At 39.9% G+C, this 16187-nt stretch overlaps 2 protein-coding genes across 3 annotated transcripts in view; both read right to left on the reverse strand.

The window, feature by feature from the left end:
- bin3 (bridging integrator 3) overlaps window positions 1–2861 on the reverse strand; it is a 32925-nt gene extending 30064 nt beyond the window's left edge. The window contains exon 1 of the mRNA XM_084947565.1: window positions 2469–2861. Coding sequence (XP_084803691.1) covers window positions 2469–2476 — 8 coding nt within the window. The 5' untranslated portion in view covers window positions 2477–2861. The remainder of the gene's footprint in view (window positions 1–2468) is intronic.
- A 102-nt stretch (window positions 2862–2963) lies between these two features.
- Window positions 2964–12516, reverse strand: egr3 (early growth response 3). 2 transcript variants are annotated; one of them, XM_084947563.1, is made up of 2 exons: window positions 11125–12516; window positions 2964–8447 (listed from the first exon to the last, which is right to left on the reverse strand). In XM_084947563.1, exons 1-2 carry the CDS (start codon window positions 11276–11278, stop codon window positions 7369–7371), a joined length of 1233 nt encoding a protein of 410 aa, XP_084803689.1. In that variant the 5' UTR covers window positions 11279–12516; the 3' UTR covers window positions 2964–7368. The 2 variants fall into 2 exon arrangements, with proteins under 2 accessions (XP_084803689.1, XP_084803690.1); XM_084947564.1 differs by lacking the exon at window positions 11125–12516 and adding an exon at window positions 8657–9423.
- Between the last annotated feature and the right edge of the window lie 3671 nt (window positions 12517–16187).

Here is a 16187-nt window from a genome sequence, read left to right on the forward strand (position 1 = left end):
ACTAGAAGCATGTGTGGCATGAATATGAAAATCCTAGGTGATTTTCAGAAAAGTTGACCTCTGACCTTGACCCAGAGGACACTGGGATTCAAACTTCTCTGAGATTTTAGTAGATGTACCCATGGTATGAATTTGAAAATCCCAAGTCACCTTGATCTTGTTCTCATGTTCACAAGAGTTTGAGAAAACCTGACCTCTGACCTTCAGGTCAAGGTCACTGAGATTTGAACTAATCCAAGATTTTTGGGAGTTGAACCTATGCTATTAATTGCAAAATCCTACACCACCCTGTATTGCATTCACATAATTTTCAGAAAACCTGGCCTCTGACCTTGAGGTCAAGGTCGCTGAGATTTGAACTCATCCGATTTTTAGTAGCTGCACCTGCAGGGTGATGACAATACCCCATTAGCCTTTTAGAGCTGAAGGATAAAGGTGTATGGTGTAATCCGGTCTTTAAGTCTGACGTCATTAGGCGTGCCTGGGCCCAAACTCCACTGCAGGTCCCTAAGTCCAACGATCACTATGGCATGACTGAGAGTTAAAAACTGTCCAAATCCTTTCATCTGTAATAAAATGATCAGCGTTGCTGCTCTACCAGGTGTAACAATTAAGTTCAACATCCAGGCATCCATGAAAACCGAATTTATGAAATTTAACGGAGGTAGAAGTTAGCAGGAAGTTAGCTCGCACTCAATAAAAGTTAACGTGAGCGTTCCCGAAGGTTTGGTACAAATGCAATCGCATGGCAGGATGCTGTAATAAAAACTGGGAGAGGCCGACAGTGATTACTGACTGTTTTTAGGGGCTTGTTGAGATTAAATAGAACAAGATACAAAGCATTAAAACATGTAAAAAACACAAAAGCCTTATTAAACGCAGAGTAGTTTGGACCTGGAAGCAGGATTCATCACGTCATCACTTAAAGACCGGATAGATATCCCCATGTTGGTGCTTGTTCCTGCGTCATCAAACTAATGCCTGTCCAATACCAACAATGCAATTGACTAATTACACTGTTGTAATGTCACAGCTTTCCAATGTGGGGGGAAAAAGTTTGTTTATATAAAGCTCTCTTCTGGAGCAAATGTTAGCATTTTAAGTGTTCTCTTTATTACTTTATACAAGATAATAAACATATTTTTAAGTAAGGTTACTCATGTTGATTTACTGATGATTGTAGCATTATCTTACCTCTTGGCTAATGCTAATTGAATGCTAAAATGTAAAAAAAAAAATCACCTAAAAGGCCTGGCATCCACATCTGCTTAAAGAATTCAAACTGAGACTGACAATCGCCCTTCTTATACAGTGCCAAAAAATGATTGTCTACCAAAAAATGACTTCTGGTGTTCGCTAAAAAAATCCCTGCCAGTACCTGAACTGTTGTAAATGACTTGTTGGCCAATAATTCCTCAAACAATATCTCTCATGAATGACATAAGTCATTTTTCTATATTCTTTATTTATCCACATAAAAAGTCTCATTGACATTAAAAATGTCTTTTTCAAGAGAGAGCTGGCCTGGAGGCCAAAAGAAATGGGAACAAATATAACATAACAGGTCTATGAAGATATTTTAAATGGCCAAAAAAAGAACAGGATTGAGTATAATGTAGAGTATGAACTAAGTAGGTACAAAAGTGCAGTCATAAAGACAGTTGCAAAACAGATTATTTATTTATTTTATGTACAACTCCCCTTTAAATCAGCTTGACTGCAGTCTATTTACCATTATAAGCACAGGCATATAATGGTAGACATATATGGTAGACATATAAAACAAAACACAGAAACATTGGAAATCACTTTTTGGCACGACTCCTGCGAGACACACAAATGAAGACGACACACAGCTATCATTGCTTAGAAAATCAAAGTTCACAAAGAGCCTAAAAACATGTGTCAACATACCAGCTAGACAGCTGATTACTGTCGACCGACGTTTAAATCCCTTTAAATTGCTTCACCGTAAACCCGTCCGACCTGACAACTGACGACACGAAGTTTCCACGTTTAGCAAAAGCCACAACCCTAGATTTTATTAAACAGTAGAAACAAGAAGCCTAAACTTAAAAGAGCAGTTAGGTCATTTTTCCTCCCTAATTTTAGAGCAACCAGGCGAACTAACTGCTAGCTAACATATACTGTACAAGTAGCTCGTAAACGACTTTGTCGATCCTTTTTCCTCGAAGTGCCAACTGTGTGTAACAACTACAGCTTTGCGACCACATGTTTTACAGAAAGGGTTTTGGGGCAACCTAGTCTTACGGAAAGGTTACTAGAAGACGTTTTTATTCGTGAAACACTTGGTTTGACACGCTAAAGCTAACTCTAGTTACACTATAGGTGTCTGTGAGCGCTTCCAGATTATAGCCCGAGCCCGGTCGACAAGTCAGTCCTAAATTAACTTGAATGGATCGTTTACAGTTATATTTTATTCATAACAATGTAGTCAGGGTACATACCAGCTCATTTTGAGTGAACTTTTACTCCGGTTTCATTGGGTAGTTTTACTATCTTCCGAGTATTACTCCTTTCTACCAGTCAGCAGTCGAGCTCAAAACAGGAAGTCCGGAGCTTAGCCGCGTCTGCTTCCTCTAAGGAAGTTTTGTGGGACACGAACACAGCAGCGAAATGAAAAAAGTCACTTGGACGCACATGTAATGTAATATCAGACTGAAACGTCGCCTTTTTGTTCTTTTGAGACCCGAGTAAACTGAAGGCAAGTTATATTTTTCTTTATTCAAGTACTTATACATAGAAATAACAAAACAATTGCATTACAACAAACTGAAGTGCCAGGTAAACAGGGGAGCACACCTCCCCATCACAAGGATATAGTAAAATTCATTTCAATATTCAGCTCATCATAAAAGGACCTTATTATAAGGTAATAAAAACATGAAATAGGCTAAAGACATCCACAACATTTTAAACAAGACCCCTTGTTTTTCTTGAACAAAAAAAAAAAAAAAAAAAAAAAAAGCCAACAGAACAGTTATCCCAGTGTGTGTTTCCAATTGTCTGTCTTGCATTGTTGTAAGGTTTATCCCATTTCACCCAATGAGACTTTTTATTTTCATGCATAATAAAGAAATGAGCGCCACCCACTACAGCGTCTGAGGGTAGCACTTTGGAACATTTCCGTGCACATGCAAACATGAGGATACTTGTAATGAAAGGAAACACAACACAACAGAAAACAGGGAGTATTGACTCCATCTGAACACCAGTGTCACTGCCGAAGACCACAAAATCCCTGAAGCCACCCTGTAGTCCATAAGATGACGTGAGTTACCTATAATATCTACACATTATTGAGATCTCTTCAAACATCTTTTTTTTGTTTGTTTTTTTCTTTTCTTTAAAAAACAATCCTACAGTTATTAAATGTCATGAATGAGCCCAAACCTAGGGCTTTGCCCTAGGCCAGCTTTACGGAGACCAAATCAAACAGTTGCACACAAACATTAGCACAAGGCTGCCTTCAGTTGCAAGCAGAGGGAGGTCACATTTATGATTTGTTGCTCCTGCGGAGTTCTCATCATGTATTGTTTTTGATCAGCCAACCCTGCAACCCAGTTTGGCACAAAGATGGCCGCTGATATTGGCTCAAGTCCAATACGGAGCAGGGGATGAGGCAAATTCCAATTTCAGAGCTTTCAGCTGCCCACTATTGGACAATAGACCGCAAAAAGAAAGAAAGAAAGAAAGAAAAAATGATTGGAAAAGCATTATTAAAGGTGGTGGGTTTGTTTCTGAGTTTAACAGTCCATTGATGTATGTCTGTACCATTCACACCTTACTCAGATGGTTGTTCAGAAGAACATGGAGCAGGCTCTATTGTTCAGCCGCTATATTACATTAAGGGAGTGGGATGATAGTGGTGGTGGGGGGTTATTCATTTTTTTTAGCCACAAAACAATAAATGACAGAAACAGTGAGACTGATAAATATTACGTTTGTAGCTGTAATTAAATGGCTTCATGGAGACGCCTTAGTCTACATCAATCTTTAACAGAAAGCAACATAACACAGTTTGTCTCTTGGAGGAGAGCATAACTTTGGGTCAAATCAATTCAAAATAATCCACAGTCTAACATCAAATTAATGTAGATGAGCATCAGTGATAAAACATTTTGGTTCATGTGCCGTATATATATATTCTTATGTGCTGACTCCATGAGGATGTATGTGACAATACAACCTACGTTAGACGCCGTCGCTCAAACTCCAATGCAATGTGTGAAAATGAGTCGTTGTTACAAAGCCAATAATGTGGCAATACAGATAAGGAGGGGGTTACATAATGTGTCAATCTGCAAAAGTAAAATGTATTCAGGACTTTGTTTGTGACATTATATTAGATCACAAAAGAAATCTTTAGATGATGTCCATCCATGCGATAGAATCATTTATCTCTCTGTGATACAAAACCATTGAATTGCAGTTAGATGGCACAGGGCTGTGTTAACTTTTAGACTATCTCAAAAAGTGCAAGGAGGTCTGTTCATGTAACCACGTCGATGAGCTGAGAAAAGGCTCTCTGAGGCCAAATTAATTGGAAAATAAGTGGACACTTGCCAGGAAGCTCTGCAATGAAAACTGTAACAGGAAAGGGAAAGTATGGACTTTGGAAGCTCATTTCTGTGTGCACTGTGCTCTCTGTGGCATTGCTTTTCTGAACTTTACCGTTGGCCTTTACATTTGTCTCTTCATATTCTCTTTCAGCCCGATTGCTGTGTTTGCTGACCATTTAAATGTTTATTTCTTTTTTTTCCCAGCTGCTAACGTTGTTCATATAAATTCTCCGCCTCACATAAAGCGTACTCATTATCAGCCAGAGTGCACAGCTAATAATTCGAAATGTTGTCAAGGTGAATAACAGGAAGCATGTTTCTTTTAAAAAGAGGACCGGTGTTTGAGAAATGATATAAAATCTGAATTATGCTATCACATGGACAAGGTTATTACTGCACAAATATTTCTTTAACTCTTGTTTTGTTTGCTGAATCCATTACTGATATGTTTGATATCTGGTCTTTTTTGCTTGCCTCAACAATAATTTATTTATTCCTTAGTCTTATTTTTCTTTTTAACATGTTTCATTGGCTTTGCCCCAAAGTATAATACATTTATCGTGCTGGATAAAAACGTCATATTGGTATGTCAGTTAGGATGTTTTGCATTTGCACCACATAACCATAACACAGCCTTGGAGGGGGGGGAAAAACCTTTCTTGCTTTCCATGAGTAAAGCAAAGCACTATTATCAAATGTGGTTATTGTTATGATATCAGTCAATATCACTATAACACAGAAAATATTACAAAATATTTCCTTAAACCATAAAAGGTGTTTCCTTCAGTAAGCACAAATCTAAGCAATTTAACTAAAGAGTCATTTGTGAAAATGATCAGCATTGCACTGTAATATACTTCAAAAATTAAAAAAAAGATCCAATCATTCGGGCGAACATCTATCTTAGAGCAACCAGTGCCTTTTTTATTTTAAATACAGTGGGGAAGATGTGCTAATTAAAATAACCGATATTGCTATAATGGAGATACACAATATGTAAAAAAAAAAAGAAAAAAAAAAAAGAAAAGAAATCTTGTCATTTATTCAGAGAACACATTAGTGCTTCCTTAAACCAGTTTCCACTTTAAAGCATACACATGGTGCAGATGCTATTATTCTTTTTTTTAATGGGAGATAGCACACCATATTTGGCACTACTGTAGTGCTCCAAAAAAGTTGTTGTTTTTTTTTTTTTGCAATCACCTATGACAACAAAATATTCTGTATTATAACTACATTACTAAAAGCTTTAAGACACATTCTGCACAAGCATTCAGTCAACTGAAAATTCTTGTTTATGCAGACATTTGTATTTACATAGTGTGCATGAAGGCATGCACATAAATTTTATGCACGATTTAATACTGAATTATGGTGCATTTGACATTTGAGTACAAAAAGTGAAACTTCTACTGTAGCTACCTGCATACATATTTGTATTCTGTACAACAACAACAAAAAAAAAAAACACAACAAAAAAAATCCAACATGTTAGTTTACAGCTCAGTCTCTCTGTATTAAAAAAAGATGTAAACATGGATTTGGATGTTTCTCTTTTCCTCTTATGGGATACTGCTCATCATTCGATGACTTAAAACCAAGCAGTTTAGTCCTTTTACTCCAAGAATCACAGAGAAGTGGCCTCTGTCATTTTTTACCCTTATTTAGCTTTGCTTTCATATACTGCTGGTTTGCAACCCAGTGCTTATTTAAATAGTTCAATTCGTCTAACTGTGCTCTTAGTTAATTTGATTTATGGGTTGGTGGCATTTGTCATGACTATATTGCATATAATTGCAGAACTCAAGAAAACTGAGAAATGAACAGTATTGGTGAGCTTTTTCTAAAAAAGAAAGGAAAAAGAAAGCAACAGAAATTATATCTGGTAACGCCACATGAAGCTACCATATAAAAAGGCAACCCAAAAAAAAAACCAAACCAGTGTATCACAGTGACTACAAATAAATAAGTATTGGCAAAGGCATCGATTGCTGCAGGCGTGTGTGTACATGTAACAGGACAAGACATCGGTTTTGCTTTGTGTGACCCAGTCAAGTCGTTCTCTAGATCTGACTCATTTGTGCAGGTAAATCTAAATCTGGTGTGTGGTTAATGAATCTGAGCTTTGCTTTAACTCAACGTTTGTGCTAAGCTGATACCACTGCTATGTTTTGGCAAATGTCAGGCACAGTAAAAAGAACAAGGTTGGCTGCATCACCACAATACATTTGGCACATTCCTTTGAGAAAACAACATTCAAAAAGAGGTGGAAAAAAAAACCCCAGAACACAACAAAAAGACAGTCAAGTGCCACTAATAAGGTTTCCATGACGGTACACAAATGTAACCAATTGCACTTTTAAACAGCCTACTAAAATTAATGCATACATCCCCAGACCACTCGTTCCTCATCTCCCTCATAATTCTGTCTGTTTCGACCCTTATCCTGGATTCTGGCTTCCTTCCAATTTAGAAAATTTCATTCAAATTTACAAAAGTGTATCCACTCCAAAACCTATAGATACACACGGTGCCCTTTCTTTGTGTTGGCACTGTGTTACAGTAGCTGAGGCTCTGAGTTGCTTGAAAGAGAAGGGCGTAGCAGCCTTTCCCCTCTTACTTAAACTAAAGGCATCCATCTCAAAAATAGAAGGAACTGAAAAGAGCAGGGGTGTAAAAGAGAGGAAAAGAGTCACCTATTTATCTCATAGCAGACGTGATCCCTTCTTCCTACGTCTCTTTATTGTGTGTGGTGAGGGTCCAGTCCAAGTGCACGTAGTGATGGTCATGACGTTCCCACAGTTGGCCCCCCGCAGGAGCTGGGCGGCGAGCTGTGGCTCCCAGCTGGCCCACTGCTCTTGTCAGCTGGCTTCTTGTCCTTCTGTTTCAGGTGCACCTTTGCGTGTCTCTTTCGCTCGTCGCTTCTGGCAAACTTGCGTCCACAGAACTCACAGGAGAAGGGTTTCTCACCCGTGTGCGTGCGAATGTGCGTGGTCAGATGGTCGCTCCTGCTGAAGGAGCGCATGCATATTCGGCACTGGAAGGGTTTGTGACCCGTGTGGATGCGGAGGTGACGCGTGAGCTCGTCTGAGCGCGAGAAGCGTCTGTCACAGTTCTCTGCCGGACAGGCGTGCGGCCGCTCGTGGACCGGGGTTTTGCTGGGACGGTTGGGGTACTTCCGTGGTCGGATGGGTTTGAGGGTGAGTGTCTGTGGTGGGGGGTGGTGCTGAGGTGGGTGCTGCTGCCCGCCGATGAAACCTGGGTGAATTTGCTGCTTGTCTTTGAATGCTCTGATGGTCTCCAGAGGCGTGATAGGTGGAGGGTTGACTCGGATGGGGTCCATGGTCTGAAAGGGCTTGTGCTCCATCACGCCGACCTCCCCTTGATGGTGGAAAAGGTTGTAGTCGGGGATCATGGAGAAAAGACTGCCATCCATGGAGGCTTTTGATGTGGAGTGATAGTCATTGCCAGGGTAGGCTAGAGGCGTGCTGGTGGCAGGGCTGTGGTGAAAGGAGACCTGATCCTGGTACAGGTCACCACAGGTGGAATAGGCAGGCAGTGGTGGACCATATACCTGCTCCATGTCTGACGTCTGTCCGCCCATGCTTGCTGCGGAGGATGATGTCTGTGTCGTTACTGTGCCGGGTGATGGAGAAACACCGAGGATCCCCGCACTCACAAGACTGATGATATTGTTATCAGAGCACCAGCCAGAGCCACCAATGCCACCTGAAGGAGGAGTGTCAAAGGCAAACTTCCCCAAGTAGGTGACAGTCTGCCCGCTGCGGTTGGACTGGAAGCTGGATCCATACTGAATCTCCGAGGTTGCTTTCTCGCTTCCCATGCCCAGATCCATGATATTATCTAGATGAAAGCAAATAAAAAACACACATGAATAAATCATCAACGTGACGGCTCATATGTGAATTTGAAACGTAATCATTTGGTAAGAAAAGCCCAAGAAAGTAATAACATGGCGCACTCTCTGGAGAAAAAACAAAAACAAAACTTGGCTACATGAACTTTAAGCGGCAGTCCTCAAGGTTTGTCCGGAATTCAGATGTTATGCATACCTGTGCAACAGACAACAAACGATGAAAAATGAAGGAAGTCCCATAGAGTTCATAAAGAAATGTGAACGCTGTCAGACCTGTAAGTTAAGTGACTGACTGCTGCATCTGAGAGAAGGGTGTCTCTCTCTCGCTCCTCTCTCTCTCAGATCCCACAAGCTCTCATAAATCAAGACCTAAACACCCCCTTTGATCCAGTCATTGTGTCCCTCAGGAGGACAGCCAAACTGAATGGCAAGATTTGATTTCTTTACAGCAGGGAGGATTATAAAGGCAGACGCCACATCCATCACGCTCAAGGATTCAAAACACATACGCAACAAAGAACATCTGGGAGGAATTTTACGTGTTTCCTACCCCATTTCACAAAATTACCTTGATATTTTCTATCGCTCACACTTCAACCAAGAACGAACAGTCTCTCGTGCACATTTGACTTTGTCACAAGACGCCTTAAAACCCATCAAATACAGATGTACTTAATGGGTGACATATACATGTGCTGGTTATATCCTCTAAAAATTAAATATGAGACTTTTTTTTTTTTTGTAAATTGGAATTCTCTCTTCGCCAGCAGTTAAAAAACACGTCTCTTTTCATTTATATTTTCCTTCCCAGTAATTACAGCCTGCTGGAATTTGGCTGAAAAGAAAAAATTCTGTGCATTGTGCACCATACCATTTAACACATGGAGACTTGGAGCAAGCTATATTTTTCTATGACATTTATAAAACAAGTCTCAGTTTATGTTTATTATTATTATTATTATTATTATTATTATTATTATTATTATTATCTACTAATCTAAATCTTTTGGAGGTATTTTGTGTAATATGTTACACAAAATAACATTAATTAAAATCACCACTCTTTTCTTATAGGTCAGATTTGAAGAGCATAGCACACACCTGCTCCACCTGTAAAATCACAGCATAATACGTTCAAAATGTACTTTTTAAAAATGTTGTATTTTACCCCAAATAATAAAGAAACAGGAGGACAAAAACAGACGGACCTATTGTAAATATATGGCTTACAGTTTACTGAGAGAATTTCAGCAAGGGGAGAGGTTTAAAGTAGCAACACACACTCCTGTAATCCGCAACATCTTTTTTTTCCTTATTAAGTTTCATTCATTTTTTTTAAACGTCCCAACCAAGGTCTCAAAATATATTCTACTGCCGAGTCAAAACAAAATAATAATAATAATAATAATAATAATAATATGGCACACGTATGTCATAAACTTGTATTTATTCCAAAAAAAATTTAAAAACAAAAAATGTCACGTGTAACACCTGGCGCTTGGATAATTCAAAGGCACACCTCTGAGATAATTGAGGGGGAAATATTTCAGTTTAAAATGAATCTAAAGATCTGCTTTAATCTGTGAACAAAACACCTGATGAGGAAATAAAAAGAAAAGAGGGTCGTGCATGAAGTTGTGCACGGAGCAGGTAAATCACAGTTACTAAATTAAAGGAAACGTGAAGTTAAATATTTGATATATTTTCGTGGATCACTGACCCATCATCTCAGAGGGTTAAAGCTGTACAGCGAGGGATTGATTTAATGCCAATCCACGACACTGAGCCGAACAACAAGTCGACTTTAGGTAGGCGTCTGAATTAAATATAAATATGTTAGCCCGATTTGGACTACGCGATAAATCAGTTAATATATCCGGCCTTGCCACTCACTGAATATAAGCAGGTTCACGGGCCTGACGTCTAAACGTGTTTCATATAGGGGGGGAAAGCGGCCACACACGCCTACTAAAATCTGACATGCTAATAGAGTTGTGAATGAGAGTCATTGTCTAAAGTAGTTGACCCATCTTTGCGGGATATTAGACGAACAAATCGGTGACAGTGGAGTTTGACCACATAGGCCTAATTAAACACATTTTCCCTCAGCGTAAAGATCTCAGATTCAGCCACGGAGCCGTGCGCGGTTTTTTTTAATGGACTTTGCGCAAATTAGCCGTTTTCCACTCACACAACCTTTCACATCCAGACATTTCCTCAAACGCGCTTCAGCTTTGTTGAATTAAAGCCACTTTAAGCTACGCATCGCTACTTAAATGAAACACGTGAGCCGATGTTTTAAAAGTTTTTTCTACGCGTGAGTAGGCAGCAGTTGGCTTTTTCGGGCTGAAATCCTGGCATCTCGGCTGTACGGACAATGGAATTATGATAACGACAGCATTAAAAACACACACGATCAACTGAGTGGCATTTTTTGCGTAGTCTGTCTAATGTAAAGAGGGCGATGTTCACCTGAACCTTCTCAAAAAAAAAACAAGAAAAACAAAAAGTCCAGGTTAGGATTGTGCCTTTGTGCGCAACAGCCTAAGCGCAAACAGGTGCTCCAAAGCCCCGAGACAACTGTTGCCGTCCGCGCGCATCGCAGTTTGAGCCACTTTTCTTAAAACACACACACACTCTCTCAAAAGTAGATCAAGGTCTTACCTGTGTTCATCTGTGAATAGTGATTAATGGATTCCGTACTGGTGAAAATATTCATAGACGTCGGGATGTCCTCTTCTGGGTAGAGACTGTCAGGGATCGTGTTTATTAAACTGCTCATGGTAAGAGGGATCTTGTCCGCTAGTTTCCCTGTCATAGCAGTTATATTCAGTCCGACATTTATAAAGGGCAACGCGCAGGTATCCCAGACAGTTACAGAAAAAGAAAAAAACACCGGGTGTTCTCAAAGTGGAAAACACAGGTGTGGATCGGGCGTGAAAAAAAGAGAGAGGAGCAGGAATGAATCCTGTTGCTGTAGCTATCCAAGTATCCCGCGGAGGATGAGCAGCGCCGGTTATCTCCCCCTGTGTGATCACAGGCTATTGTTGTTATTAATCTGATCACTGTGGAAGCTGATGGGCTGCTTGTGGGGGAATTTGAAGTCTGTGAATCAATGGAGGAGGTGGTGGTGTTGGTTGCACAAGAGCAGCTCTACTTGCTCTATTGGAGCTGGATAGGGGACTCCAGTCTGCCCGTATTAAATAGGGGGATGGAACATTTGTGTGACGTAGATGACCATATATGGACATGGGCGCCTAGCGCCAGGCTCTCCACGCGTCAGTCGGTGGAAACTACAGTGGAGGCAAAAAGGCTCCGACAGACAGATAGCTGCAAAGTTTACAAAATCCACATGTCACATCCAGCCGCGTCCTTCTTCAGGAAGACCCGCGGCTCTCATGTGTTCCCGTCCTTGTGGAAACATTGCAATGATTCAGCAGCACTTATCTTTATTGTCAGTCCTCATGTGCATTTATCAGGCACACAGCCGGCTAGTTATGCATGTGTGTGTGTGTGAGAGAGTAACAGAGTGTGTTGTGGCGTTGGGGATTGTTGCTGAGACAGTACACTGCTTACTATCACAAGTTGTTTCTTAACATTCTGCCCAAACTAACCAAATAGTGAAAAAATTTTTTTTTTGTTGACTTTACTCCCAGGCCTGTTTTTTTTCCCTTTCAAAGCTAAAGCCACAAACTTGAATATTGAAAGTGTAAGTGCTCTGCACTGTCATACACACACAAACACACTTTGTACCTTCCTACATGCTCGTTGCAGAACACTGACTCCTTTTCATGCAGCATCATTGTCGCAGAAATGCAGTAAATGGCGAAGTTAATCGTTTGTAAATATTGCAAGGGCTTTGCAAATCCACAGGCTTGCTTCGACTTGGAGCCCCAGTGACCGCTTAAGTGGAAACTCCAAATAAGGCAGTGTCCGGCCCCGCCCCTAAATGTCTGTATTTGGACATGTGAGTTCCGGGTGGTAGTAGTGGAAAAGTGATCGGAAGCCACAGACGTTTAAAGAGATGACAGTGGACAAAGCGTCATGGCTCGCTTTTCACCAACTTGCCAACTTGTGAAAAAAATAGAAAAAAACCCCAACTTCTTTTTTTCTTTCTTTTTTTAAAATTTTTAAATACACCCATGTAATTTGGTTTATTACACTAAAAGTTAAAAACATAGAGAGAAAAGATAATAAAAAATAAAAAGCTTTGGAGTCACCATCCACTCACAATCTTTGAATGGTTTCACTCCTAATTAATGATTTTAAGAAAGGTTTCTTTAAATCTATTTTCCATTGCTGCTGCTGTGTCAATGTAAGCCACGCAGGCCTGTGCAACATTCTCAGAAAATACTGAATGAAATGTCAGAGCTTGAATATTTCAGACCTGAGAAATTAATAGTACCTCAATGAACCAGAAGTGTAAACAGTGTGGGAGAATTAGTCTGAATCATGCTCAGTGTTTAGGGGGCTTATACAAACAGATCAGCCAGTGATCTCGTATGTCTCATTACTGAGTCCTCCATGTGCTCGTGTGCGCGTTTTATGAGTGTCAGTCATACCAGTGGGCTGTCCCCCTCAGGGTGTCTTCACTCCGCTCTTGTAGGATACCTTAAATCGGTTAAGCAGACAGCAGTTATCCCGGTAAACTTGATTCGAATTGCAACATTCTTATAACAGGCTGAATATAGATTTTCTGTTTTGGCTTCATCACGTCATACTGATTCATTCCCTCGGCTTGCTCACTGTATCAACTTTTTTTACACTGGCCCAGGTCAAAGGGCATCGCGAGTTAAATTTGTCTTGATTCTGTTTGCCAGGGGTGAAAGTAAAAGTTGCAGAACATCAATTTGCCTTTTAAACATTATCAGAAGGTTTTCTATTAAGTTTTGTATTTTAGTAGCAGGAAAACCTGATCGGATGAGATTATTCATAATAATGTTTCTAAAATCACTATTTATCGTCTTATATTACTGTCATCTTGCAAAAATGCATGAGATCATCAATGCTGTGATCCATGGAAAAAGGCTTCCTCAACTGTTATGTCTATAGATGCAAATCAATCAGAATCCCATCGGCATGACTGAGGACCTTCTGTACTGCAGTGTATCTCGCCAAAGGGAAGTGCCGGGTGGTGGCTCTGTGGTTGGAAAGTTGAACTGTCGAGCTGGAACACCTACCGTACCTGTTGCTGGTTTATTTCCTCGACTGTGAGCCGGGGCACATGAGGCAGGCCTGCGTTGTTTGTCCATGGCCCTGCGGCGTTAGATCTCTTTGACTGCAGTGTCCGGGCTCTTTTGCATACAGGGATTCCATGGAAGCACATGCTTACTTTAAAGCAGGAAACTTCCCAGTCAGCGTGGATGTGCAGGCAAATAAGTTTTGTTTTTCCAAGCTTCATGGGGATAGCTAAAGTGTTTTTTCCTTACTATTAAGGGAGTTGGAAAGTTACATTGCCTGCAAATTTACATTCTTTATTATTTCCTGTGCTGTTCTTGTGTAACCCGTGGTTACTGCAAGCATCGATGAGGGGGCACAATCATCATGGCGGCTTGAGTTGGGGCATGTCCAAACTTGAAAACAGTGTGCGGCATTTTACTATGGGTTTCCGGCAGAGTGACATTTTTCTGTGATGATTTGTAATACTGAGGAACAGTGCTAATAGGTCCCTTTTCACTCCATAATGTAATAACAGAACAGTGTCGCCCTATTATTAACCACTTATAAAAGAATCCTCTCGGTTGAAACTTTAGTTAACACGCCAGATTATTCAGTCCTCCATTTTTTAAGCTTTTGCAACCAGCTAAACACAATCACGATCATGCTGATGCAAAGAAATAAAAAGAGTGTCCCATGTTTGCTGCGTGAAACAACTGGTAAGATATGATCTCACTTCCTGTTTGTAAGTTTCAGTGCCAATTCTGACTGGTTATTGATTACTTTAAAGTTAACTTCATCCACCAATTTCTTAACTTTTTAAAATTGGGCATATGGTTTATTGATTTACATCATAGTCACACTAGTACATCATCCAATTGAGAAGAATTTGCAACAAACAACCCAGAGACCTGACAGAAAATAAGGGACATGCAGCTGACATTATATGCCTAAAACCTCTCCTCTTTTCAAATTGAATGAAGTACAAAATAAAGATGGTGTTATATTCAATAATATGTTGAACTAGTGCTTGAGTCCATAAATTCATCAGGCCATTTTTTACTGGGATCACAATCAAGCCAAAAGGATTGTTTTTACCCGAGACATCTATGCGTGTTTTTGAAGGGATGCCAAATGCTATCATTTTTTCTGTAAAGCAAATTTACCTTGCCTATGGGTATAATAAAGTTACCTTGACTATGCAGCTGGGCTCATTTTAGCCGCCAGCTTGAGTTTAAGCCACTTCTTTAGTGGTTTTGCTTTTCTGAAACGTATCTGTATCTGAATATCCTTCAGATACAGTCTGTAGTATAAAGGTGCCTCCAACTTTAAACTATTGGAGATAACAGAGTATACCAAGTTTCAGACATTTAACTTGGTAAAAAGGATCAAGATATTATCCCCTATCTATGTAAAATTTTAAATTTGGCACAAAGGACAGTGGAAGAAGTGTAATCAAGTTAGAGAGAAATATTCTTCCTATGCAGATTTAAGGCTCGTCTCCTTAGTGTGTCTTATTATTGTTTTCCAGGCAGCAGATGAGGACAGCCCAGTAAGAACAAACTCTACCTTCCCCCCGATACTACCATTGTCCAATTACTACCTGATATTCCGAAGGGTCCTATTAAAACACCCTTTTATTGATGCTAACTTTATCCTGCACACATACCTGTAAAATTAAAGTACATTAAGGAATCACCTGCTTTTAACCTCATAACTTCTCTTGTACTGTAGATCCAGTAGTAGAGAAGATTTTCCAGTAATTATAGAGTTGCCGGTGTGATCCACAAGCCAGTGTACTTGAATTGAACCCGAGGCTGTTTCGTATGGTATGCCAGTAACTCAGGACTTGTGTGTGAATGAGAAACACATCGTAAATAGCTTTGTAAAACCACTAAGGTTAATGGTCTAATGGTTACACTCTGTACAGTTTGAGGGGAGAATGTAAAATATAATACATAAGCTTTTAGCTTTATTTTTAAGACATGCATCCATAAAGGTATTTAAGTTATCTCCCTATTGAGTCTGCCATTTGTAGTAGAGCTTCACTAATACGGATACCAATGTGCATTTAGAAAGCAGGGCCAGCACAGATACCTCAGCAAAAAATCTTTAGAGGTCAAGAGGTGTATTTTAAAATTCTGGATTCCTTGTTGTTGAATGTAAACAAGTGTTCAATAGTGCCTAAAAACCTGGATAATCATGTGAACTTTTGTTTTTAGAATTGGGACTCAAATTTCCAGGTGGGCTAAAACACACACTGAGACATATAAAGTATAAAGACAATGCCAGTCTGTCGAGGTTAAACGCACAGAAATGCGTGTGCAAAATGGTGAGCGGATCATGCCGTCGAGTTCACTTTGCCACTGCTCACAGTAAGTGATGAAGTTCAGTGAAATAAATCTACTTCTGCAGCGAAGAGAAAAGAAGAATGGAGACTCCAAGTAAACATGCATATTAGATCACTCAGCGGTGGTTAGGCAATTGAATTGATTATACAAATTCCTTTTAATTAATCTAAGTTTGAATAAATTAAAAAAATATTAAATGCCTTTCCCATATCATCAGGG

This window comes from Perissodus microlepis, chromosome 12, assembly GCF_051167445.1.
Source record: "Perissodus microlepis isolate ML-2025 ecotype Zambia chromosome 12, ASM5116744v1, whole genome shotgun sequence".
Lineage (NCBI taxonomy): Eukaryota > Metazoa > Chordata > Actinopteri > Cichliformes > Cichlidae > Perissodus > Perissodus microlepis.

Bases quoted from the DNA above. Each gene is read 5' to 3' on its own strand.
- egr3 (XM_084947563.1), bottom strand. From the start codon at position 11,278: ATGACAGGGAAACTAGCGGACAAGATCCCTCTTACCATGAGCAGTTTA. The intron at 8,448-11,124 runs GTAAGACCTTGA...GCTTTCATCTAG, and splicing joins CTATTCACAGATGAACACAG to ATAATATCATGGATCTGGGC.